Source organism: Pristiophorus japonicus, chromosome 9, assembly GCF_044704955.1.
Source record: "Pristiophorus japonicus isolate sPriJap1 chromosome 9, sPriJap1.hap1, whole genome shotgun sequence".
In the NCBI taxonomy this organism is placed as follows: Eukaryota; Metazoa; Chordata; class Chondrichthyes; family Pristiophoridae; genus Pristiophorus; species Pristiophorus japonicus.
The window spans coordinates 203,727,986-203,751,763 of NC_091985.1; the positions used below are offsets into that span (position 1 = coordinate 203,727,986).

General features: G+C 46.6%; 6 protein-coding genes and 1 pseudogene across 6 annotated transcripts; 5 read left to right on the forward strand and 2 right to left on the reverse strand.

Annotated features, from left to right (window-relative positions):
- Positions 1-10,492: 10,492 nt before the first annotated feature.
- Positions 10,493-10,804, forward strand: LOC139273472 (histone H4-like). Its single transcript, XM_070890377.1, has one exon. The coding sequence runs from the start codon at positions 10,493-10,495 to the stop codon at positions 10,802-10,804; it is 312 nt and encodes a 103-aa protein (XP_070746478.1).
- A 2,144-nt stretch (positions 10,805-12,948) lies between these two features.
- LOC139273461 (histone H2B 1.2-like) lies at positions 12,949-13,323 on the forward strand (annotated as a pseudogene).
- A 1,021-nt stretch (positions 13,324-14,344) lies between these two features.
- Positions 14,345-14,758, forward strand: LOC139273457 (histone H2A type 2-A-like). The gene has a single exon (XM_070890362.1). It carries the CDS (start codon positions 14,345-14,347, stop codon positions 14,729-14,731), a length of 387 nt encoding a protein of 128 aa, XP_070746463.1. The 3' UTR covers positions 14,732-14,758.
- A 1,505-nt stretch (positions 14,759-16,263) lies between these two features.
- LOC139273459 (histone H2B 1.2-like) lies at positions 16,264-16,641 on the forward strand. The gene has a single exon (XM_070890364.1). It carries the CDS (start codon positions 16,264-16,266, stop codon positions 16,639-16,641), a length of 378 nt encoding a protein of 125 aa, XP_070746465.1.
- Positions 16,642-17,603: 962 nt separating this feature from the next.
- On the forward strand, positions 17,604-17,975 carry LOC139273462 (histone H2A type 2-C-like; the record flags this gene model as incomplete). The annotated part of the gene is made up of 1 exon (XM_070890367.1): positions 17,604-17,975. A coding segment is annotated over exon 1 (372 nt), but the record flags the coding sequence as incomplete, so codon positions are not given.
- A 2,569-nt stretch (positions 17,976-20,544) lies between these two features.
- On the reverse strand, positions 20,545-20,856 carry LOC139273474 (histone H4). The gene has a single exon (XM_070890378.1). It carries the CDS (start codon positions 20,854-20,856, stop codon positions 20,545-20,547), a length of 312 nt encoding a protein of 103 aa, XP_070746479.1.
- Positions 20,857-21,662: 806 nt separating this feature from the next.
- On the reverse strand, positions 21,663-22,361 carry LOC139274070 (histone H1.11L-like). The gene is made up of 2 exons (XM_070891121.1): positions 22,176-22,361; positions 21,663-22,082 (listed from the first exon to the last, which is right to left on the reverse strand). The coding sequence occupies exons 1-2, from the start codon at positions 22,359-22,361 to the stop codon at positions 21,663-21,665; spliced, it is 606 nt and encodes a 201-aa protein (XP_070747222.1).
- Between the last annotated feature and the right edge of the window lie 1,417 nt (positions 22,362-23,778).

A 23,778-nucleotide genomic window follows, 5' to 3' on the forward strand; every position in this document is an offset into this window, starting at 1 on the left:
CTTCATTGAAACATCTGTGAACTCACGTGGAAGCAAGTCATCCTGGTTCGAGGGACCGCCTATGATGATGATGATGATGATAAGAGAATCTGAGTGCCGCTGTACTGCAGTGAGGTCAGACAATGTCACTGTTTGTATCGCGCATGCCTCTCTCCAGATACTTTACTTTATTATAAAGAAACACATTAATTATAACTTTATCGTTATAGTCTATGGGCACCTGTCCATGACTTGTACCTAATATTTTACTCATATTATTATTCTCAGAGCAAAATACTTCACCCCCAGAATAAATGTGATCTTTCCGCCACCTGGAACACAAGGAACAGTGCAGGCAGCTCCTTCTCACACACAGTAAGTACATTATCACTCACAGAGCGCAGAGACACAGAACTGACCTCAATCATATTGTCACAGGTAGCAGAAGCTGTCAGTCCCACAGTGATCCGAATCCCAGAGTTACATTATGAATCCCACAGTCACTTGGAACAGTACAATAAGATGTTGTTTCAAAGTCCAAACATATCGCTCTGAGAGGCAGATCCATTTTCACTCACTTGCTCACACACAAGGACTGACTGACACGGTGTCAATCCACACTGGTGTCTGTACACTGACTCTCAAACCCAGCAACTAACATACAAGAGCAGAGAAACGGAGGTAATGGACTGAACCAAACCTCCTCCTGAGACAATCACGGATAATCTCAAACTAGCATAGGCCTAAAGAAGGAACAGAATCCAACAGTCACACAGCAAGAATAGCTGACAACAAGAGACTGTCAATTACATAATAACTCTCGCACTCACACACATCACTATTCTAACAGACATAGTGAACCCCACACCCACAAACAGTGCCAGGGACTGAGACATAGAATGGACCCCACACCCACAAACAGTGCCAGGGATTGAGAGACACAGAATGGACCCCACACCCACAAACAGTGCCAGGGATTGAGAGACACAGAATGGACCCCACACCCACAAACAGTGCCAGGGATTGAGAGACACAGAATGGACCCCACACCTACAAACAGTGCCAGGGATTGAGAGACACAGAATGGACCCCACACCTACACACAGTGCCAGGGACTGAGAGACACAGAATGGACCCCACACCCACAAACAGTGCCAGGGACTGAGACACAGAATGGACCCCACACCTACACACAGTGCCAGGGATTGAGAGACACAGAATGGACCCCACACCTACACACAGTGCCAGGGACTGAGACACAGAATGGATCCCACACCTACAAACAGTGCCAGGGACTGAGAGAGACAGAATGATACATACTCTCGGGCACAGTGAATGACGGATTGAGATTGAATCACAATCACATATGGTAACACACTGACTGACTGGCAGATATAGGTTAAAATCCACACTCACATATCGGAAAGTGACTGGTGCAGAGTAAAATGGATATTCACATAACTTTTATTCTGTACCTCTCAGTTTTTGTTAATACATTCTGTAAACCAGCAGATACAGAATAAAATACACTTGCATCCCAGAGTCAGACAGTTATAAAGTAAAACACACACTCACATACCAGAGACTGGAAGATATGACTAATATCCACACTCCGGTACAAGAAACTGGCAGGTACTGATTAAAATACACAATCACATCCTGGAAACTAACAATTGGAGAGTAACAACAACAGACAAATACCAGAAATTGACAGATAAAGATTAAAACCATACTCACATTCCAAAGACTGACAGATACAGAGTAAAGCCCACACTCACACCACAGAGAGTGACACATACAGTCTATAACACACTCACACATGAGAAAATGACACCTACAGAGTCAAACCCACATTCACATCCCAGAGAGTGACAGCTACAGAGCAAAATCAACAGCCACATAAAAGATACTGATCGATGCAGAGTCAAACACATGCTCACATCCCACAGCCTAACAGGTACAGATTAAAACAGACTCACACATCAGAAACTGACAGATACAGCACAAAAGCAGCACTATCACAGCAGAAAATGACAGGTACAGAATAAAACCCCACTCACATACCAGAGTCTGAATGATAAAGTGTAAAATCACACTCGCATAGCAGAGAAAGACAGCTATAGAATAAAACCCACTCACATACCAAAGACGTGACTGATACAGAGTAAAACGCACACTCACATCCCAGAGACTGAGAACTACATAGTTTTATCTACATTCCGATACTGGAAACAGACAGGTACAGACAAAAAATGACACTCACATCCCAGAAACTGGCAGGTACAGAGGAAAACCCATGTTACAAATTCAGAAAATAACAGGTACAGAATAAAACTCACATAACAGAAACTGACAAGTACAGAATAAATTCCCAATCACATATGAGAAACTGACAGGTACAGGGTAATACCCACATTGACATACCAGAGACCGACAGGTACAGAGTAAAATCCACACTCACATCCCGGAGACAGGCAAAAACAGAGTGGAACTCGCAGTCACATTCCAGAAGCTGACATGGTGTATAATAAAACCCACTTTTGCCCACCAAAAACTGAAGAAAGAACAACACTCATGTACCAGATACTGACAGCTATAAGAGAATAAGAAATAGCAGGCGGTAAGGCCGCTCGAGCCTGCTCCGCAATTCATTACATTCATGGCTGAACTTCACCCTGAACTCCTGCCTGATACCCATTTCCCTTGATTCCCTTTGTTCTCTGTCTTGAATATACTCAATGAATGAGTGTCTCAGACCTATGTGTATAGAATTCCAAAGATTCACATCCCTCTGAGTGAACACATTGCTCCTCATCTCAGTCCTAAGTGTCCGATCCCTTATCCTGAGATTATGACCCCTAGATCTAGACTATCCAGCAAAGGGAAACATCCTCACAGCATCTACCCTGCCAAGACTTCTAAGATTCTTTTTAGGTTTCAATGAGCTCAGCTCTCATTCTTCTAAACTCCAGAGTGTATAGGTGCATTTCACTCAATCTCCCTATCCCAGGATTCAATGTTGCACCCCCTCTAATATCCTTCCTTGGGCAATGAGACCAAAACTGTGCCCAGTAATCCAGGTGTGGTCTCACCAAAGCCCTACATAATTGCAGCCACATTTCTTTACTCTTCTACTCCAAACCCCTTGTAATAAAGGCCAACATATCCTTTACCTTCCTAATTGCTTGCAGTAGCTGCAAGTTAACTATATGTGATTCGTGCACAATGACACTCAAATCCCCCTGAATAACTACATTTACAAGTCTCTCCTCTTTTAAACATTCTGCTTTTTGATTCATATAAAATTTAACACACACTCACATCCCATAGTCTGAACTATACAGTGTAAAACACACACACATCCCATAGTCTGAACAATACAGTGTAAAACACACACTCAAATCCCATAGTCTGAACTATATAGTGTAAAACACATACTCGCATCCCATAGTCTGAACGAAACAGTGTAAAACACACACTCACATCCCATAGTCTGAACTATACAGTGTAAAACACACACTCACATCCCATAGTCTGAACAATACAGTGTAAAACCCACACTCACATCCCATAGTCTGAACAATACAGGGTGACAGATTGAGCAGAGACAGCGGCCTCTGAGCTTCCAGATTCACCTCCAAGCTTCACGCTCCAGCATTGAAATACTTGCCTGCTCCCCCCCCCAACACCGCCCCCCCCCCCACTTGTCTCCCGCCCAGTATTTAAACTGACAGGAAGGGCACATGCGAGCTCCCCTTCCCCAGCTCTGCCAGTGGCTGCCATTTCCTCTGTGCTGGGCTGATGATCGTTGAACACATCAGGGAGCGGAGATATTCCAGGCCAGAGTAAGGGAGCAAACAGCAGACTCCTTACAGCAGCTCATCGCATTGAGACTGTTTCCGCAAATGGGCTTTGTGTCGGGGAATCGGGGGCTGCTTGTAAGAGGCAGAATGGAGCAGGAAGTAGTTTGGGAACATGGAGTGAGTGGGGGAAGGGAGCGGAGATATCCCGGGCTGTGTGTGTACAGTGTAAGGTAACAGAGAAAGTTAATCACCACACTCTTTCAAATCATTGCTGGTTTCTGTCACCAAACCAGTAGTGAATGTTCCTGATTCAGTCCCAATCTCACCGTGTCTGCCCTTCTTGGACATTGAACAGTGGAAACACAGCCTGACAGTGAGGATGTGAGGAGTGTCACAAAGTGTATCTATTGCAGGCACCAGGACAGAAAGTAGACATTTCAAATTTGGTAATTTTGTTTCGTTGCATTGAGTTCTCCAGATCCGTGTTGAAGGTGATCGAGAGATACATTGTCGCTCCCTCAGATACATCATGATCCGGGCTCTGTGACATTCTGTTGTCTGCACAGGCACTTAACTCGGTTCCAATAGACTGAGAACAATTGTTGTACATCCCAGGTACCTGTGGTTATAATCCAGAAAGCGATTCAGAATTTTACAGGTAGTCCTATGGGAGTGGAGGATATAAACCTCGATTGTATTAATCGGGTGATCCCATTCATGGACCAGTGCTGGGTTTGAGTTGTGTCTAGATGCTGATAACTTTCTATAGAACCGTCCTACACACCTGGTGTGGAAAATCTGAGTGCTGCTGTACTGCAGTGAGGTCAGACAAGAACACTGTTTGTATCACGGTTTCCTCTCTCCAGATACTTTACTTTATTATAAACATATACATTCATTACAACTTTATTTTATATTTTCCCCATCAGTTGTCCATATCATAACTAATATTTTTCTGGTATTATTATTCTCAAAGCAAAATACTTCATTGAGCCAGTATAAATATGATATTTCTTCCACCCAGCACACAAGAAAAAATGCAGGCAGCTCCTTCTCGCATACAGTAAGTACATTATCACTCAGAGCGCAGAGACACAGAACTGACCTCAATCCTGTTATCACAGGCAGCAGAAGCTGTCAGTCCAACAGTGATCTGAAGTGGCTGAGTTTCATTGTGAATCTTACAGCCACACAGAGCGGTAGGATCAAATGCTGTTTCACTATTGAAACATATCACATTCATATACCAGATACTGAAATATACAGAATAAAACCCACACTTGCACACCAGAAACTGATGGGTATAGATTAAACCCCACACATAGACCAGAAACTGACAGATACAGATTAAACCACACACTTTTTACCAGAAACTGATGGTTACAGATTAAACCCCACACATGGACCAGAAACTGACAGCTATGGGATAAAACCAACACTCAAAGACCAGAAACTGACAGGTACAGATTAATCCCCACTTTCACATATCAAAGACTGAAAGGTACATCTTAAAACCACTCTCTCATACCAGAAACAGACAGGTACAGAATATCACCCACACTCACATACCAGAAACTAATGGGTACAGATTAAAGCCCACAATAATAGACCAGAAATTGATAGGTACAGATTAACCCCACACTCATATACCAGAAACTGATACGTACAGATTAAACCCACACTCACATACCAGAAACTGACAGGTACAGGTTAAACCCCACATTCGCATACCAGAGATTGAAATGTATAGAATAAAATACACACTCACGTATAAACTGACAGTTACAGAAAAAATGCACAGTCACATACCAGAGACTGACAGGTACAGAATATCACCCACACTCACATACCAGAGACTGACAGGTACAGATTAATCCCACAGTCATATACCAGAACCGAGAGGTACAGAATAAACCCACACTCACATAGCAGCTGACAGGTGCAGATTAACCCACACTAACATACCAGAGACAAATGGATACAGAATAAACACCACACTCAAATACTAGAGAGTGACAGGTACAGATTAAAACCCACAATCACATAACCGAAACTGAGAGGTAGAGAGTAACCCCAACAATCATATACCAGTAACTGACAGGTACAGATTAAACGCCACACTCATATACCAAAGATAGACAGGTACAGAATAAAATACACACTCTCATAATATAATCTGACACCATCAGTTCCGGTGAGATCCAGACCGCCGTGCACCTGCTGCTGCCCGGGGAGCTGGCCAAGCACGCCGTGTCGGAAGGGACAAAGGCGGTGACCAAGTACACCAGCTCCAAGTAAAACTCTCCACGCTGTCCTGAGGGAACACCCCAAACACTGGCTCTTTTAAGAGCCACCCACAACCTCTCTGAAAGACCTAAAGCGCATCACCCTTTAGACTCAATTTACTGTAATTATTTCCTGAACAAGTGTGTTTGGGAACCTTTGCAGTTCCAGCTGTGGAGTTAGTTTTGAATTCTCATAAGCAGCTTCACTGTCTGGTTCGACGTTGGGACTGCTGTTGAATTTCCCGCCATTCATGCTACAAACACGATTCCTTGTCGCTCGTTCCCATTTACAGCGCCTGCCGAGGAATTAAGAGCTTGTTTAGGGAATGAGGCTCAGATTTCATAGAAACATAGAAACATAGAAAATAGGTGCAGGAGTAGGCCATTTGGCCCTTCTAGCCTGCACCACCATTCAATGAGTTCATGGCTGAACATTCAACTTCAGTACCCCATTCCTGCTTTCTCGCCATACCCCTTGATTCCCCCTAATAGTAAGGACCTCATCTAACTCCTTTTTGAATATATTTAGTGAATTGGCCTCAACAACTTTCTGTGGTAGAGAATTCCACAGGTTCACCGCTCTCTGGGTGAAGAAGTTCTTCCGCATCTCGGTCCTAAATGGCTTACCCCTTATCCTTAGACTGTGACCTCTGGTTCTGGACTTCCCCAACATTGGGAACATTCTTCCTGCATCTAACCTGTCTAACCCCGTCAGAATTTTAAATGTTTCTGAGGTCCCCTCTCATTCTTCTGAACTCCAGTGAATACAAGCCCAGTTGATCCAGTCTTTCTTGATAGGTCAGTCCCGCCATCCCGGGAATCAGTCTGGTGAACCTTCGCTGCACTCCCTCAATAGCAAGAATGTCCTTCCTCAGGTTAGGAGACCAAAACTGTACACAATACTCCAGGTGTGGCCTCACCAAGGCCCTGTCCAACTGTAGCAACACCTCCCTGCCCCTGTACTCAAATCCCCTCGCTATGAAGGCCAACATGCCATTTGCTTTCTTAACCGCCTGCTGCACCCGCATGCCAACCTTCAATGACTGATGTACCATGACACCCAGGTCTCTTTGCACCTCCCCTTTTCCTAATCTGTCACCATTCACATAATAGTCTGTCTCTGTTTTTACCACCAAAGTGGATAACCTCACATTTATCCACATTATACTTCATCTGCCATGCATTTGCCCACTCACCTAACCTATCCAAGTCGCTCTGCAGCCTCACAGCATCCTCCTCGCAGCTCACACTGCCACCCAACTTAGTGTCATCCGCAAATTTGGAGATACTACATTTAATCCCCTCATCTAAATCATTAATGTACAGTGTAAACAGCTGGGGCCCCAGCACAGAACCTTGCGGTACCCCACTAGTCACTGCCTGACATTCTGAAAAGTACCCATTTACTCCTACTCTTTGCTTCCTGTCTGACAACCAGTTCTCAATCCATGTCAGCACACTACCCCCAATCCCATGTGCTTTAACTTTGCACATCAATCTCTTGTGTGGGACCTTGACGAAAGCCTTCTGAAAGTCCAAATATACCACATCAACTGGTTCTCCTTTGTCCACTCTACTGGAAACATCCTCAAAAAATTCCAGAAGATTTGTCAAGCATGATTTCCCTTTCACAAATCCATGCTGACTTGGACCTATCATGTCACCTCTTTCCAAATGAACTGCTATGACATCCTTAATAATTGATTCCATCATTTTACCCACTACCGATGTCAGGCTGACCGGTCTATAATTCCCTGTTTTCTGTCTCCCTCCTTTTTTAAAAAGTGGGGTTACATTGGCTACCCTCCACTCTATAGGAACTGATCCAGAGTCAATGGAATGTTGGAAAATGACTGTCAATGCATCCACTATTTCCAAGGCCACCTCCTTAAGTACTCTGGGATGCAGTCCATCAGGCCCTGGGGATTTATCGGCCTTCAATCCCATCAATTTCCCCAACACAATTTCCCGGCTAATAAGGATTTCCCTCAGTTCCTCCTCCTTACTCGACCCCCCGACCCCTTTTATAACCGGAAGGTTGTTTGTGTCCTCCTTCGTGAATACCGAACCAAAGTACTTGTTCAATTGGTCTGCCATTTCTTTGTTCCCCGTTATGACTTCCCCTGATTCTGACTGCAGGGGACCTACGTTTGTCTTTACTAACCTTTTTCTCTTTACATATCTATAGAAGCTTTTGCAGTCTGTTTCAATGTTCCCTGCAAGCTTCCTCTCGTACTCTATTTTCCCTGCCCTCATCAAACCCTTTGTCCTCCTCTGCTGAGTTCTAAATTTCTCCCAGTCCCCAGGTTCGCTGCTATTTCTGGCCAATTTGTATGCCACTTCCTTGGCTTTAATACTATCTCTGATTTCCCTTGATAGCCACGGTTGAGCCACCTTCCCTTTTTTATTTTTATGCCAGACAGGAATGTACAATTGTTGTAGTTCATCCATGCGGTCTCTAAATGTCTGCCATTGCCCATCCACAGTCAACCCCTTAAGTATCATTCGCCAATCCATCCCAGCCAATTCACGCCTCATACCTTCAAAGTTAGCCTTCTTTAAGTTCTGGACCATGGTCTCTGAATTAACTGTTTCATTCTCCATCCTAATGCAGAATTCCACCATATTATGGTCACTCTTCCCCAAGGGGCCTCGCACAACGAGATTGCTAATTAATCCTCTCTCATTACATAACACCCAGTCTAAGATGGCCTCCCCCCTAGTTGGTTCCTCGACATATTGGTCTAAAAAACCATCCCTTATGCACTCCAGGAAATCCTCCTCCACCGTATTGCTTCCAGTTTGGTTAGCCCAATCTATGTGCATATTAAAGTCACCCATTATAACTGCTGCACCTTTATTGCATGCACCCCTAATTTCCTGTTTGATGCCCTCCCGAACATCACTACTACTGTTTGGAGGTCTGTACACAACTCCCACTAACGTTTTTTGCCCTTTGGTGTTCTGCAGCTCTACCCATATAGATTCCATATCATCCAAGCTAATGTCCTTCCTAACTATTGCCTTAATCTCCTCCTTAACCAGCAATGCTACCCCACCTCCTTTTCCTTTTATTCTATCCTTCCTGAATGTTGAATACCCCTGAATGTTGAATACCCCTGGATGTTGAGTTCCCAGCCCTGATCATCCTGGAGCCACGTCTCTGTAATCCCAATCACATCATATTTGTTAACATCTATTTGCACAGTTAATTCATCCACCTTATTACGGATACTCCTTGCATTAAGACACAAAGCCTTTCGGCTTGTTTTTTTAACACCCTCTGTCCTTTTAGAATTTTGCTGTACAATGGTCCTTTTTGTTCTTTGCCTTGGGTTTCTCTGCCCTCCACTTTTCTTCATCTCCTTTCTGTCTTTTGCTTTTGCCTCCTTTATGTTTCCCTATATCTCCCTGCATTGGTTCCCATCCCCCTGCCATATTAGTTTAACTCCTCCCCAACAGCACTAGCAAACACTCCCCCGAGGACATTGGTTCCGATTCTGCCCAGGTGCAAACCGTCCGGATTGTACTGGTCCCACCTCCCCCAGAACCGGTTCCAATGACCCAGGAATTTGAATCCCTCCCTGCTGCACCATTGCTCAAGCCACGTATTCATCTGAGCTATCCTGCGATTCCTACTCTGACTAGCACGTGGCACTGGTAGCAATCCCGAGATTACTACTTTTGAGGTCCTACTTTTTAATTTAGCTCCTAGCTCCTTAAATTCATTTCGTAGGACCTCATCCCTTTTTTTTAACCTATGTCGTTGGTACCAACGTGCACCACGACAACTGGCTGTTCTCCCTCCCTTTTTAGAATGTCCTGCACCTCATTCTCTCGCAAGCCCTTTATAAGTTTATTTTTCAATTCCTGTTACGGTCAATCTGTTTATTAACCCGGGACTCCCTGCAGTGTAAAAACCCAGAATGGAAGTTTGTACAGAGACCAGAATGGGAGCAGTGTGAACACTCTATCCCTCTTCCCTTTTCACAGAAGGGCTCCCAGTTCTGGTCTCACTCCCGCCTGTGCGGAAGATCAATCCATGATTTGTGATTCCCAACATTTACACAGTTTGAGCTGGAATGTGCCCTGTTACAGAATCAGTGGGGATTGATTGCCGTCCGTTACAGACAGATTGACAGTGAACGCAAATATAATTTTGATTGTAACAGCCTGGAATTAGTAAGGGAAATATGGAATAAAATAAAAGGAAGTAAAACCTGTTTGTAAACCTTTGGCTAATGGTGCATTTGTTAACATAATCCGCACTTTAAAAAATTATTGGCGGTATTTTTGAAATTAAAAATCTTTCGAGGTGTGACTGTTGAGGACAGGAATTTCCACCCTCGTTTCATTGGTGATCTCAACAGACAATGGGTAAGGCGAGAGATTAACATTCAGCGGCGATTTCAGTAAAGAATCATCATGACTGGAGGAGGTAAAGGAGGCAAAGGACTGGGTAAAGGCAGAGCCAAACGGCACCATAAAGTGCTCCGTAATAACATCCAGGGCATCACCAAACCAGCCATCTGCCACCTGGCTCGCCGTGGCCGTGTCAAGCGGATCTCGGGCCTGATCTACGAGGAGACCCGCGGGGTGCTGAAGGTTTTCCTGGAGAATGTGATCAGGGATGCGGTCATCTACACTGAACACGCCAATCGCAAGACGGTCACTGCCATGGATGTGGTGTACGCTCTGAAACAGCAGAGCCGCACTCTCTATGGATTCGGCGGCTGAATAACATGACCCTTTTCCCCCAAACACAACACAAAGGCTCTTCTCAGAGCCATCCACCTCCTCACAGAGAGAGCAGTGACCTGGGGAACGGGGGCGAGATAGTTGCTTTACACTTTGTTCTGTATAGATATGTTTTTTGCCAAGATCTATATTGTGGTGTTAGGTGTTTTAAATCAGCATATACACGGTGGACAGAATGTCCTTTTAGTCTTCAAATCATAGACATTTACGGGGCATTCCAGCTGAAGGTAATACTGAAAAAACGAATGTAGTTAGAACATAAAAACATAAAAACATAAGAAATAGGAGCAAATGTAGGCCATACGGCCCCTCGAGCCTGCTCCGCCATTTAATACGATCATGGAGTCTGGTCTACTTCCCTGCCCCATATTCCCTTATTCCCTTATCATGAAGAAACTGTCTGTTTCTGTCTTAAATTTATTCAATGTCCCAGCTCTCTGAGGCAGCGAATTCCACAGATTCACAATCTTCAGAAGAAATTTCTCCTCATCTCAGTTTTAAATGGGCGGCCTCTTATTCTAAGATTAAGCCCTCTAGTTCTAGTTTCCCCTAGCAGTGGAAACATCCTCTCTGCATCCACCTTGTTAAGCCCCCTCATAATCTTAGTTTCGATAAGATCACCTCTCATTCTTCTGAATTCCAATGAGTAAAGGCCCAACCTACTCAACCTTTCCTCAAGTCAACCCCCTCATTCCGGAATCAACCTTGTGAAACTTCTCTGAACTGCCTCCAAAGCAAGTATATCCTTTTGTAAATATGGAAACCAAAACTGCATGCAGTATTCCAGGTGTGGCCTCACCAATACCCTGTACAACTGTAGCAAGACTTCCCTGCTTTTATACTCCATCCCCTTTGCAATAAAGGCCAGATTCCATTGGCCTTCCTGATCACTTGCTGTACCTGCATACTAACCTTTTGTGTTTCATGCACAAGTACCCCCAGGTCCCACTGCATTGCAGCACTTTGCAATCTTTCACCATTGAAATAATAACTTGCTCTTTGATTTTTTTCTGCCAAAGTGCATGACCTCACACTTTCCAATATTATACTCCATCTGCCAAATCCTTGCTCACTCACTTAGCCTGTCTATGTCCTTTTGCAGAATTTTAGTGTCCTCCTCACCCATTGCTTTTCCTCCCATCTTTGTATCGTCAGCAAACTTGGCTGCATTACACTCGGTCCCTTCTTCCAAGTCGTTAATATAGATCATAAATAGTTGGGGTCCTAGCACTGATCCCTGTGGCATCCCATTGGTTACTGATTGCCAACCCGGGAATGAACCATTTATCCCCACTCTCTGGTTTCTGTTTGTTAGCCAATCTGCTATCCATGCTACTATATTACCCCCAACCCCGTGAACTTTTATCTTGTGCAGTCAGTAACCTTTTATGTGGCACTTTGTCAAATGCGTTCTGGAAGTCCAAATATACCACATCCACGGCTTCCCCATTATCCACCCTGTTCATGACATCCTCAAAGAATTCCAGCAAATTTGTCAAACATGACTCCCCTTCATAAATCCATGCTGTTACATCCATGTTACAGCAGTGACAGATAAGAAAGGTGTTGAATTAAACGATGGGATGAAGGCAGCATCAGGGCGGAAAGACAGTGAGGGTCCCTTGCCCTCATAGAAGGACTCCCAAGTCCTGATCAGAAGTGACCCTCAGGCAATCTCAGTTATAAACCGGTCAATGTCTCGAACATGTAGAAATCTAGATCGACATACACAGCAGCGAGTTTGCTGTTCAGATTATTGAATGTATATATAGGAAAAAACGTGAATTAACTTTCCTTATAAGTTTGGCCGTCATTAACCATTTTTGCCTGAGAGCAGAACAGAAACATAAAGAATGGAGTATAAATCGGGAGGGGATGTCATTGATGACCGAATTCAAGAATTTGAGATTGTGGCGAGCAATAAATCTGATTGGATGTTTAAAGGGACCAATCAGAGAGATACAGAACAATGGAAATTGACAACGGAGCTAATGAACCAATCACAATCGTTACCTTTACCCATCCCTTATTAGCATAGGGATGTGGGCGGAGTGTGGGGCTGCCTACATAATACGAGCCCGGAGCAGACTTTGCTTCATATCTATAACTGACTGAACAAGACGATGCCTGAGGAAAAGAAACCAGCTTCGAAAAAGGTTGCCAAGAAAGTCATCAAGAAAACACCACCGAAGGGCGGCAAGAAGCGCAGAAAGTCGAGGAAGGAAAGTTACTCCATCTACATCTACAAAGTGATGAAGCAGGTTCACCCCGACACCGGCATCTCCTCCAAGGCAATGGGCATCATGAACTAGTTTGTGAACGATATTTTCGAGCGCATCGTGGGTGAGGCTTCCCGCCTGGCCCATTACAACAAGCGCCGCACCATCAGCTCCCGGGAGATCCAGACCGCCGTGCGCCTGCTGCTGCCCGGGGAGCTGGCCAAGCACGCCGTGTCGGAAGGGACAAAGGCGGTGACCAAGTACACGAGCTCCAAGTAAAACTCCACGCTGTCCTGACAACAAACCCCAAACACAACGGCTCTTTTAAGAGCCACCCACAACATCATTGAAAGAGCTGCACAAACACATCACCCTTTAGACTGAATTTACTGTAATTATTTCCCGAACAAATGTGTGTGAGAACCTTTGTAGTTCCAGCTGTAGATTTAGTTTTGAATTCTCATAAAAAGCTTCACTGACCGGCTTGACCTTGGCGTCTCTGGAATTTGCTGCAGTGAGTAAACTACAAACACGGGCCCTGGTCGCTTTCCCTTTGTTCTCAGACTCGTTCATTCACAGCGCCTACCGACGAATTTATTTTGGGGGGCGGGGAAACTCCGATTTCAGTCGCATTCTCACTCAAGCCCTTTTTACATGTTTTTTTTATTCCGTTGCGCTCAGTCCGTTTATTAACCCGAGACTCCCCACAGTGTAACAACCCAGAATGGGAGTTTTTAGAGACTAGAACAGGGGCAGTTTGAACACCCTGTCCCTCTTCTCTTTTTACAAAAGGACTCTCGGTTCTGGTCTCACTCCCACAGCAGCTCCTGTGAAAAGAAGTTCACTTTTACAAAGATGGAGCTGGAATGTATCCCGTTACAGAATCAGTGGGGACTGAGTCCCGCCCGTTACAGACAGTTTGAAACTGAAGCCGAATTTAATCCTGATTGTAACAGGCTGGAATTTGCAAGGGGAACATGGAATAAGACAAAAGGAAACAAAGTGTTTTAAAGTATTTGGCTAATGGTGAAGTTGCTAACATAATCCGCAATTTTAACAATTATTGGCGGGATTTTTGAATTTAAAAAATCGTCAGGTTCTGGCTGTTGAGAACCAGTAATTTCCGCCCTCCTTTCATTGGTGGACTAGACAGACTGTGATTGGTCATCGGAAACAGCCAATGAAATCCACGATAGAGTGACCAATCACAAGTTCGCTCCCTGCATCCCTCCAGAAGGTATAAGAAGGGCAGATGTGGGAGGAGTTTCTCATTCCTTGTCTGAACCTGCGGATCGTGAAAATGTCTGGAAGAGGAAAAACCAGCGGTAAAGCTCGGGCCAAGGCCAAGTCTCGCTCCTCCCGGGCCGGACTGCAGTTCCCTGTGGGCCGTGTTCACAGGCTCCTGCGAAAGGGGAACTACGCTCAGCGTGTGGGTGCCGGAGCCCCGGTCTACATGGCTGCTGTGCTCGAGTATCTGACCGCTGAAATCCTGGAGCTGGCCGGCAACGCGGCCCGCGACAACAAAAAGACCCGCATCATACCCAGACACCTGCAGCTGGCCATCCGCAACGACGAGGAGCTCAATAAGCTGCTGGGAAAGGTGACCATCGCTCAGGGCGGGGTGCTACCTAATATCCAGGCTGTGTTGCTGCCCAAGAAAACCACCACTTCGTCCAAGACCAAGTAAAGCGGACAAGATTTAAACTTATAACCCAAAGGCTCTTTTCAGAGCCACTCACAATATATGTGAAAGGGCTGCTTACTGTATTAATGGAGACCTTGTTTTCAGGTACCAATAAAGTGGTCTATTTCAGACCTGTATGCGGGAGTTTTCAGTTCCTGGTATCTGCATTATGGTTTTCTGCTCACACAAACTGTTCTAGTTAGCAACTAATAATTAATCTACAGTTGTCAGAGACTCAAAAATTGTATAAATACCGCAACCGGTTCCCTAAATATTATTTAATCTATCAATGAAAGCTGTATGAAGAAAGTCGGCGGTTATTAAAAGGGCCTAGTTTAATTCTGGTCTGGTTTGAGAGTTTGAATGCTGGTTCTGTTTCCGGGATCTCCGGTCGTTCCGGATTGTGTATTTCTCTCCTAAGCCGGTCAGTTTAGGCCGACACTAAGCAGCCAAGCACAAGACAGTCACTGTCATGGATGTGCTGTATACTCTGAAACGGCAGGGCCGCACTTTCTATGGATTCAACGCGACCCTCTTCCCCCAAGCAGAAAGCAAAGGCTCGTCTAAGTGCCACCCACCGCCTCACGGGGGGAGAGGAGGGGAGGGAGGGAGATACAGTTCATTTACATTTTGTTCGGTATAGATATATATTTTTCGCCAAGGTCTATATGTTTTAAATCAGCATATGCACGATGGACGGAATATCCTTTTAGTTTCAGAATTATAGACATTTATCATAGAAGCTTACAACACGGAATGAGGCCACTTCGGCCCATCGTGTCCGTGCCGGCCAACAAAAGGCTATCCAGCCGAATCCCACTTTCCAGCTCTCGGTCCGTAACCCTGCAGGTTACGGCACTTCAAGTGCACGTCCAAGTAGTTTTAAATGTGGTGAGGGTTTCTGCCTCTACCACCCTTTCAGGCAGTGAGTTTCAGACCGCAGCCTGCGTGAAGATATTTCCCCTCTAAATCCTCTACCAATTACTTTACATTTATGCCTCCTGTGCTAAGGGAAATAGGCCCTTTACGGCACAGAAGGTACGGCATATTCCAGGTGAAGGTAACACTGAAACAACTAATGTAGTTACAGCAGTGACAGATCAGAAAGGTGTTGAATTAAACGGTGGGAGGAGAGCGGAAGGACAGTGAGGGCCTTTTGCCTCATAGAAGGACTCCCAAATCCTAACCAGAAGTGACCCTCAGACAATCTCGGTTACAAACCGGTCAATGTCTGTCGAACATGTAGACATCTCGATCGATAAAGAACAGAATATGGCTCGGGAGGGGATGTAACTGATGACCTAATTCAAGAATTTGAGATTGTGGCGAGCAATAAATCTGATTGGATGTTTAAAGAGACCAATCAGAGAATTACAGAACAATAGAAATTGACAACGCAGCGAGTGAACCAATCACAATCGTTGCCTTCACCCATCCCTCATTAGCATAGGGCTGTGGGCGGAGTGTGGGGCTGCCTATATAATGCGAGCTCCGAGCTAAGTTTAGGTCATGTCTGCGTCGGATTGAACAAAACGATGCCTGAAGAGAAGAAATCAGTTACTGCCAAGAAAGGCGCCAAGAAAGTGATCAAGAAAACACCACCGAAGGGCGGTAAGAAGCGCAGGAAGTCGAGGAAGGAGAGTTACTCCATCTACATCTACAAAGTGATGAAGCAGGTTCACCCCGACACCGGCATCTCCTCCAAGGCCATGGGCATCATGAACTCTTTTGTGAACGATATTTTTGAGCGCATCGCGGGTGAGGCTTCCCGCCTGGCCCATTACAACAAGCGATCCACCATCAGCTCCCGGGAGATCCAGACCGCCGTGCGCCTGCTGCTGCCCGGGGAGCTGGCCAAGCACGCCGTGTCGGAAGGGACAAAGGCGGTAACCAAGTACACCAGCTCCAAGTAAAACTCCACTCTGTCCTAATACAACAAACCAGAAACACAACGGCTCTTTTAAGAGCCACCCACAACGTCTCTGAAAGAGCTGCACAAACACGTCACCCTTTAAATTCAATTTGCTGTAGTTATTTCCTGAGCAAGTGTTTGACAACATTTAAAGTTCCAGCTGTAGATTTAGATTTGAATTCTCAGATAAGCGGTTTTACTGTCCGGTTCAACCTTAGCTTCTCTGATGAATTTCCCTCCCAGTAAAGTGCACACACTGTCGCTGGCCGCCTGCCAATGAATTATGATCTTGTTTTAGGAGGTGAAATTCAGACTTTAGTCACCTCATTCTCTCTCAAGCCCTTTACAATATAAAAAAAATTCCAGTTCGGGTCAACCCGCTTATTAATCCGAGATTCCAAGTGCAACGGCCCAGACTGGGAGTTCTTACAGAGTCCAGAACAGGGAGTTTGAATCCTGTGTCCCTCTTCTCTTTTCACAGAAGAACTCCCAGTTCTGGTCTCAATCCCGCCTGTGCGGAGGATCGATCCATGATCTGTGATTCCCAAATTGTACAAAGATTGAGCTGGAATGTGTCCCGTTACAGAACGTATGAAACTGAACCCGAATTTAAACCTGATTGTAACATCCTGGAATTTTGAAGGTAATATGGAATACGGCAAAAGGAAATAAAAAGTGTTTGGAAATCTTTGGCTAATGGTGAATTTATTAACATAATCCGCATTGTAAAAATTATTGGCGGGGTTTTTGAAATTGAAGATTCGTTGGAAGTCGAACAGTAATTTTCGCCCTCTTTTCATTGGCAGGCGAAGCAGACGGTGATTGGTCAGCGGAAAAGACCAATGAAATCCACCTCAGAGCGACCAATCACAAGTTCGCTCCCTGCATCCCTCCAGAAGCTACAAGAAGGGCAGATATGGGAGGAGTTTCTCATTCTTTTTTCTGAACTTGTGGATCGTGGAAATGTCTGGAAGAGGAAAAACCGGCGGTAAAGCTCGCGCCAAGGCCAAGTCTCGTTCCTCCCGGGCCGGACTGCAGTTCCCTGTGGGCCGTGTTCACAGGCTCCTGCGAAAGGGGAACTACGCTGAGCGTGTGGGTGCCGGAGCCCCGGTCTACATGGCTGCTGTGCTCGAGTATCTGACCGCTGAAATCCTGGAGCTGGCCGGCAACGCGGCCCGCGACAACAAGAAGACCCGCATCATCCCCAGACACCTGCAGCTGGCCATCCGCAACGACGAGGAACTCAACAAGCTGCTGGGAAAGGTGACCATCGCTCAGGGCGGGGTGCTGCCGAATATCCAGGCTGTGCTGCTGCCCAAGAAAACCACCACTTCGTCCAAGACCAAGTAAAGCGGACAAGATTTAATCTAATAACCCAAAGGCTCTTTTCAGAGCCACCCACAGGATCTGTGAAAGGGCTGCTTACTGTCTTAATGGAGTCAGAGACCTTTAATTCATGTACCGATAGATTGGCCTGTTTTAGACCTGTAAACATAGAAAATAGGTGCAGGAGGCGGCCATTCGGCCCTTCAAGCCTGCACCACCATTCAATAAGATCATGGCTGATTATTCCCTCAGTACCCCTTTTCTGCTTTCTTTCAATATCCCTTTAGCCATAAGGGCCACATCTAACTCCCTCTTGAATATATCTAACGAACTGGCATCAACAACTCTCTGCGGTAGGGAATTCCACAGGTTAACAACTCTGAGTGAATAAGTTTCTCCTCTCAGTCCTAAATGGCTTACCCCTTATCCGTATGCGGGAGTTTTCAGTTCACGGTCTCTGCAGTACGGTTCTCTGCTCACACATACACTCTTGCCGTTAACAGCGAATAATTGAACTACAGTTGTCACTCAACAATTGTATAAATACCGCCACCGGTTCTTTAAATATTCTTTAATCTGTCTGAAAACGAGAGAGTCGGCGATGATGAATTAATGTAGTAATAAAAGGGCCTAGTTTAATTCTGGTCTGGTTTGAGATAGTTTGAATGCTGGTTTCGTTCTCGGGAGCTCCGGCCGTTCCCGGGCTCTTTATTTCTCTGCTAAGCCGGTCAGTTTAGACCGCACTGCACAACACATACAGGATCCGGGTCAATTGCAGTGCTTCCCAGATCTGCCTGCCCCCATTCTCCGGCAACACCGAATAGGGAAATCTGTGTTCTGCCCCGGGGAACTTGGGGTCAGAGCGACGCAAAGCCGATGTCAGTTTCCGAAAATATTAAAGGGCTCATCAGTTAATCGTCAATAACTCACATGTGAACTGAGCTGGTATATGAACACACGAGCAGTAATCAGTCCCACACCCTCTGCCCGTCCCTACAATAGGTTAATGAACAACACGAAACTCTGGTTACAGGAGATCGCAGCTCTTTCCTTTGCTGATTTGGTGGCTCTGAAAAGAGCCGTTGTTGCACTTGGTGCTGAAGCTTCGAGCCGAGGCAGGGGGAGTCTAGGCGCGCTCCCCGCGGATGCGGCGGGCCAACTGGATGTCTTTGGGCATGATGGTGACTCGCTTGGCGTGGATCGCGCACAGGTTGGTGTCCTCAAAGAGCCCCACCAGGTAAGCCTCGCTGGCCTCCTGCAGGGCCATGACGGCCGAGCTCTGGAAGCGCAGGTCGGTCTTGAAGTCCTGAGCGATCTCCCGCACCAGGCGCTGGAAGGGCAGTTTGCGAATCAGCAGCTCGGTGGATTTCTGGTAGCGGCGGATCTCCCTCAGAGCCACGGTGCCGGGTCTGTAGCGATGAGGCTTCTTCACTCCGCCCGTGGCCGGAGCACTCTTCCGGGCCGCTTTGGTCGCCAACTGTTTGCGAGGAGCTTTCCCTCCGGTGGATTTGCGCGCTGTCTGCTTGGTCCTGGCCATTTTCTGAACGGATCTCAACACAATCTGGGACACAGGGACTGAAATGCAGAGCCTCCTCTTGTGCCTCCTTTTAAAGTGTGTGAGGGTCGGCCCCGGGGCTGTGATTGGCTGCAGCCTGACCGCCAATCAAGTTTGAACCAAGCACCGAGAGTGAAAATGAAGGGTGGGGATTACTGGGCCCTGATTGGCTGAACTGAAACTGACAGTTGGTCAATTTCAAAAATCCCGCCAATTTCAGAATATCAACCAACAGAGATTAAATAAAATCTAATTTCCCGCCAGCAATTTAAGAATCCCGCTCTTTATAACGGCGATTGTGCCCCATTATAAGTCACCAATCCCATTCTGTCACATTCCGGTTTGAATTCTGTTCCATTCCATGATCCGTCTGTACCGGGCGGGAATAAATCCCCGGTCATTGCTTCCTGTAAACATAAAGTCCCGCATCAATCCCGCCAGTGCCGTCCCATTTAACCGATTCTCACACAGAAACCGCACATGACAGGAATTATCTGTGAGGGGAGACTGTAATGTCTGGGACTGTGTATCCTGCTCGGTAGTTGTGACTGTCAGCCGGAATTTTTGATCTCTCATATTTACAATAGTTGTAAAATATTTAATAATTCCCATATTCCTACAGCGACTACACTCCAAAAGTACTTCATTGGTCTTGTTCATTGGATGTGTTCGGGAGGGAGTTGGATGTGGTCCTTGCGGCTGAGGGGGGGCGGGGGTCGGGGAGTGGAGGTGCTGAAGTGGGTGATCAGCTGTGATCTTGTTGAATGGCGGTGCAGGCTCGAAGGGCCGAATGGCCTATTCTACTCCTGCACATATTTTCTGTTTCTATGTCTTGAGACGTTCGGTGGTCGTGAAAGGCGCTATATAAATCCAAACCTTTCTTTCCATTAATTAAACAGCCGAAACCATTTCCCAACCCTACTGTCCGCGTTCCGATCCCCAGGTCGCTGCTCTCTCTGTGAACCGGTGGGTGGCTCTTAGAAGAGCCTTTGTGTTGTGATTGGGGGAAAAGGGTCGAGTTATTCAGCCGCCGAATCCATAGAGAGTGCGGCCCTGCCTTTTCAGAGCGTACACCACATCCATGGCAGTGACCGTCTTGCGTTTGGCGTGCTCAGTGTAGGTGACTGCATCCCTGATCACATTCTCCAGGAAAACCTTCAGCACCCCGCGGGTCTCCTCGTAGATCAGGCCCGAGATCCGCTTGACACCGCCACGGCGAGCCAGGCGGCGAATGGCTGGTTTGGTGATGCCCTGGATGTTATCACGGAGCACTTTACGGTGCCGCTTGGCTCCGCCTTTACCCAATCCTTTGCCTCCTTTCCCTCGACCAGACATGACAACGACTCTTCACTCAAACAGCTGCTGAATGAGAAGTGAACTGCTGCCGGCTCCTTTTTATAGAGCCGGAGCCGACCTGACTGAGAAAGCGCAGAGTGAGAGAGGCGGGAAGGGGAGGAGACAGTCAAGATTGACAGACAGAGCAGTGAGCGGCCTCTGATCTTCCAGCTCCGCCTCCAGCTTTCTGCAGCCGCCAATTTCAAACCGTTTTCCGACAATAGAACCGAAACAGACTCGGAATTTATATTCAAAGCTTCCAGGAACCAGAAGCTTTTAAATAAGGTCCCGTTACAATTAACAATCGCGAATATTCCCGCCTATATACAGCCCTTTCCCTGTCAATCTCAGATCTTGTTCCATCTCCCCACACTTTCTCTCACAGACGGGTTCAGCAATTTACAAACACCTTATTCCAGCTGATTTGGAGAATGTGGTGTTTGGGGTTTGAGTTGTGAGGCGGGGTATCTCCGCCAGTATCACCGTCTCACAGACTCTCTCCCTGAAAATGACAATGAGCAGGAACTGAGACTGGAGCTGAACACATCCCCAGTTACAGTGAGGTCCGGGCCGGACATCCCGTTCTCAATGTGTGTTTTATTGCAGACACTGGGGGAGGGGTGAGTGCAGCCAATGTCAGCGAGTCACCAGGGATCCTGGCTTCATGTTCAATGATTTCTGTCTGAAATCTGAGCCCGGCCCCGGGACAGGGATCATTTGATTCGGGGATCAACTTTTTTCTGAGAGATGTGGGTGGCTCTGAGAAGAGCCTTTGGGTTCAGATGTTTACAAGTTGCACTTTTTATTTACTTTTTGAGCGCTGCTTTCTTGGGTTTTGCTGATTTGGCCTTGGCCCTCGGTTTTTCCACCTTTTTGGCCACCTTCACCTTTGCGCCCGAGGCCTTCTTGGGGCTCTTGGGCGTCGCCGCTGTCGCCTTCTTCCCAGCCGCAGCTTTCGCTGTCTTTTTTACTGTTGGCGCCTTCTTGGTGCTCGTTTTCTTGGCCGGAGAGTTCTTGGCTGCTGGTTTCTTGGCCGGAGATTTCTTGGCTGCTGGTTTCTTGGCCGGAGATTTCTTGGCTGCTGGTTTCTTGGTCGGAGATTTCTTGGCTACTGGTTTTTTGCCTGGAGATTTCTTGGCTGCTGGTTTCTTCACCTTCGTTCCCACTTTCCCCTGGTTTTCCTTCTTAGCGACTCTGAAGGAACCCGAGGCGCCCGTGCCCTTGGTCTGCACCAGGAAGCCATTTGTCACATTCCTCTTGATACTGAACCTGATCTGGGACCCGCGCTTCTCCACATTCACGCCTTTGGCCGCCAGAGCCTTCTTTATCGCGGACAGGGACATCCCCTTGCGATCGCCGCCATCGGCCACAACCTTGAGGATCTGTTCGCCCAACGTGGGACCGGCTGGCTTGGAGCGGGGAGCTGGCTTCTTCTTCTTGCTGAGAGCCTTGGTTTGAGCGGCGGCGGCAGGAGGAGCCGTTTCGGCGGCTGCACTGTCAGTCATGTCCGCGACTCTGTGGAAAATCTCTCTGACAGTCAGAGCTCGGTCAGAAATGAAACGGGAGGCGGCGGCACAGAGCAACTTAAAGGCAGCGAGCGGACGGGGCGGAGACATCCTGCTGTCAGCTCCCCGCCCCTCCAGCCTCTCTGTGTTTCTCTCTCCTCATTAACTGTCCGATTCCAATTCAACCCGGGCCCTCCAGATTCCCAGACTGGCCTCTTTCTGTCCCGAAGACCGGGATGTTTGTTGTCGAGAAAGCTTCCTCCGAATTGAAGGCAGCAATTTAGATTTAAACCCGTTTCATTGCTGCACTGATCGCGCTCTCTCACCCGATTGCGGACATTTTCTTCGTTTTTCGATTGAAATTTGAAATCACATCAAACTTAACGTTTAATTCCCACTTTAGCCCTGAGCAGGGCAGCAGGGCGATCCTGTGACAGGAAAATCTTTGAATTTTATACAAGAGGGACTCTGGAATCCGGCGATGAGACGGATACACAAACACAGTGACATTAGTCTCACCGGCCCGCCCCTTTAACACACTCTCGCTCACACAATGTTCACATCTGCACATTCACAGCACAAACTATCCCAGATTTACAGCTCCCAGCACAGGGTTACCTCTCCGCTCGGCCTGTGCTGCCGATTCTCGGGGTTTTTTAAGTTTCCCAGCTCAGTAAGTGTTAAACACTCTGAGGTCGGCGCTCCTCAGTGTCTGTTCCCCAGATTCAGGGGCAGGAGCCAATCACAGCTGTGGCTGGCTTAACCTATATATGCTGTTAAGTTGTTACATTGTTCGTACGCAGAAATATGTTTGATTAACGTGAAAATAGAAATTATGAGTTCACCGCCCATCCACCCTCTCTTTGTCTGTCTCTATCCTCCGAAAATGAGGGACATATCACAGTAACTGGTGAACTATCCATACCATGCTCACCACCCAGAGATGGCTATCAGAGGGAGCGACAGAGAGACAGACACAGAATCAGTCTTAAACTCCCTAACTGTGTCTCCATATTACGCTCAATAATAGTATCACACATTCATGTACAGCACCACCGAAAGAGAGGGAAAGAGACACATTATTAGTCTTACACTTGGTATCAGTGTCTCCATATTACGCTCAGTAACAGTGCCACACCGTCATGTATAGCAACAGAGAGAGAAACAGAAACAGTATCATAGAAAATAGGTGCAGGAGTAGGCCATTCGGCCCTTCAAGCCTGCACCACCATTCAATATGATCATAGCTGATCATGCAACTTCAGTACCCCATTCCTGCTTTCTCTCCATACCCCTTGATCCCTTTCATAGAAACATAGAAAATAGGTGCACGAGTAGGCCATTCGGCCCTTCTAGCCTGCACAGCCATTCAATGAGTTCATGGCTGAACATGCAACTTCAGTACCCCATTCCTGCT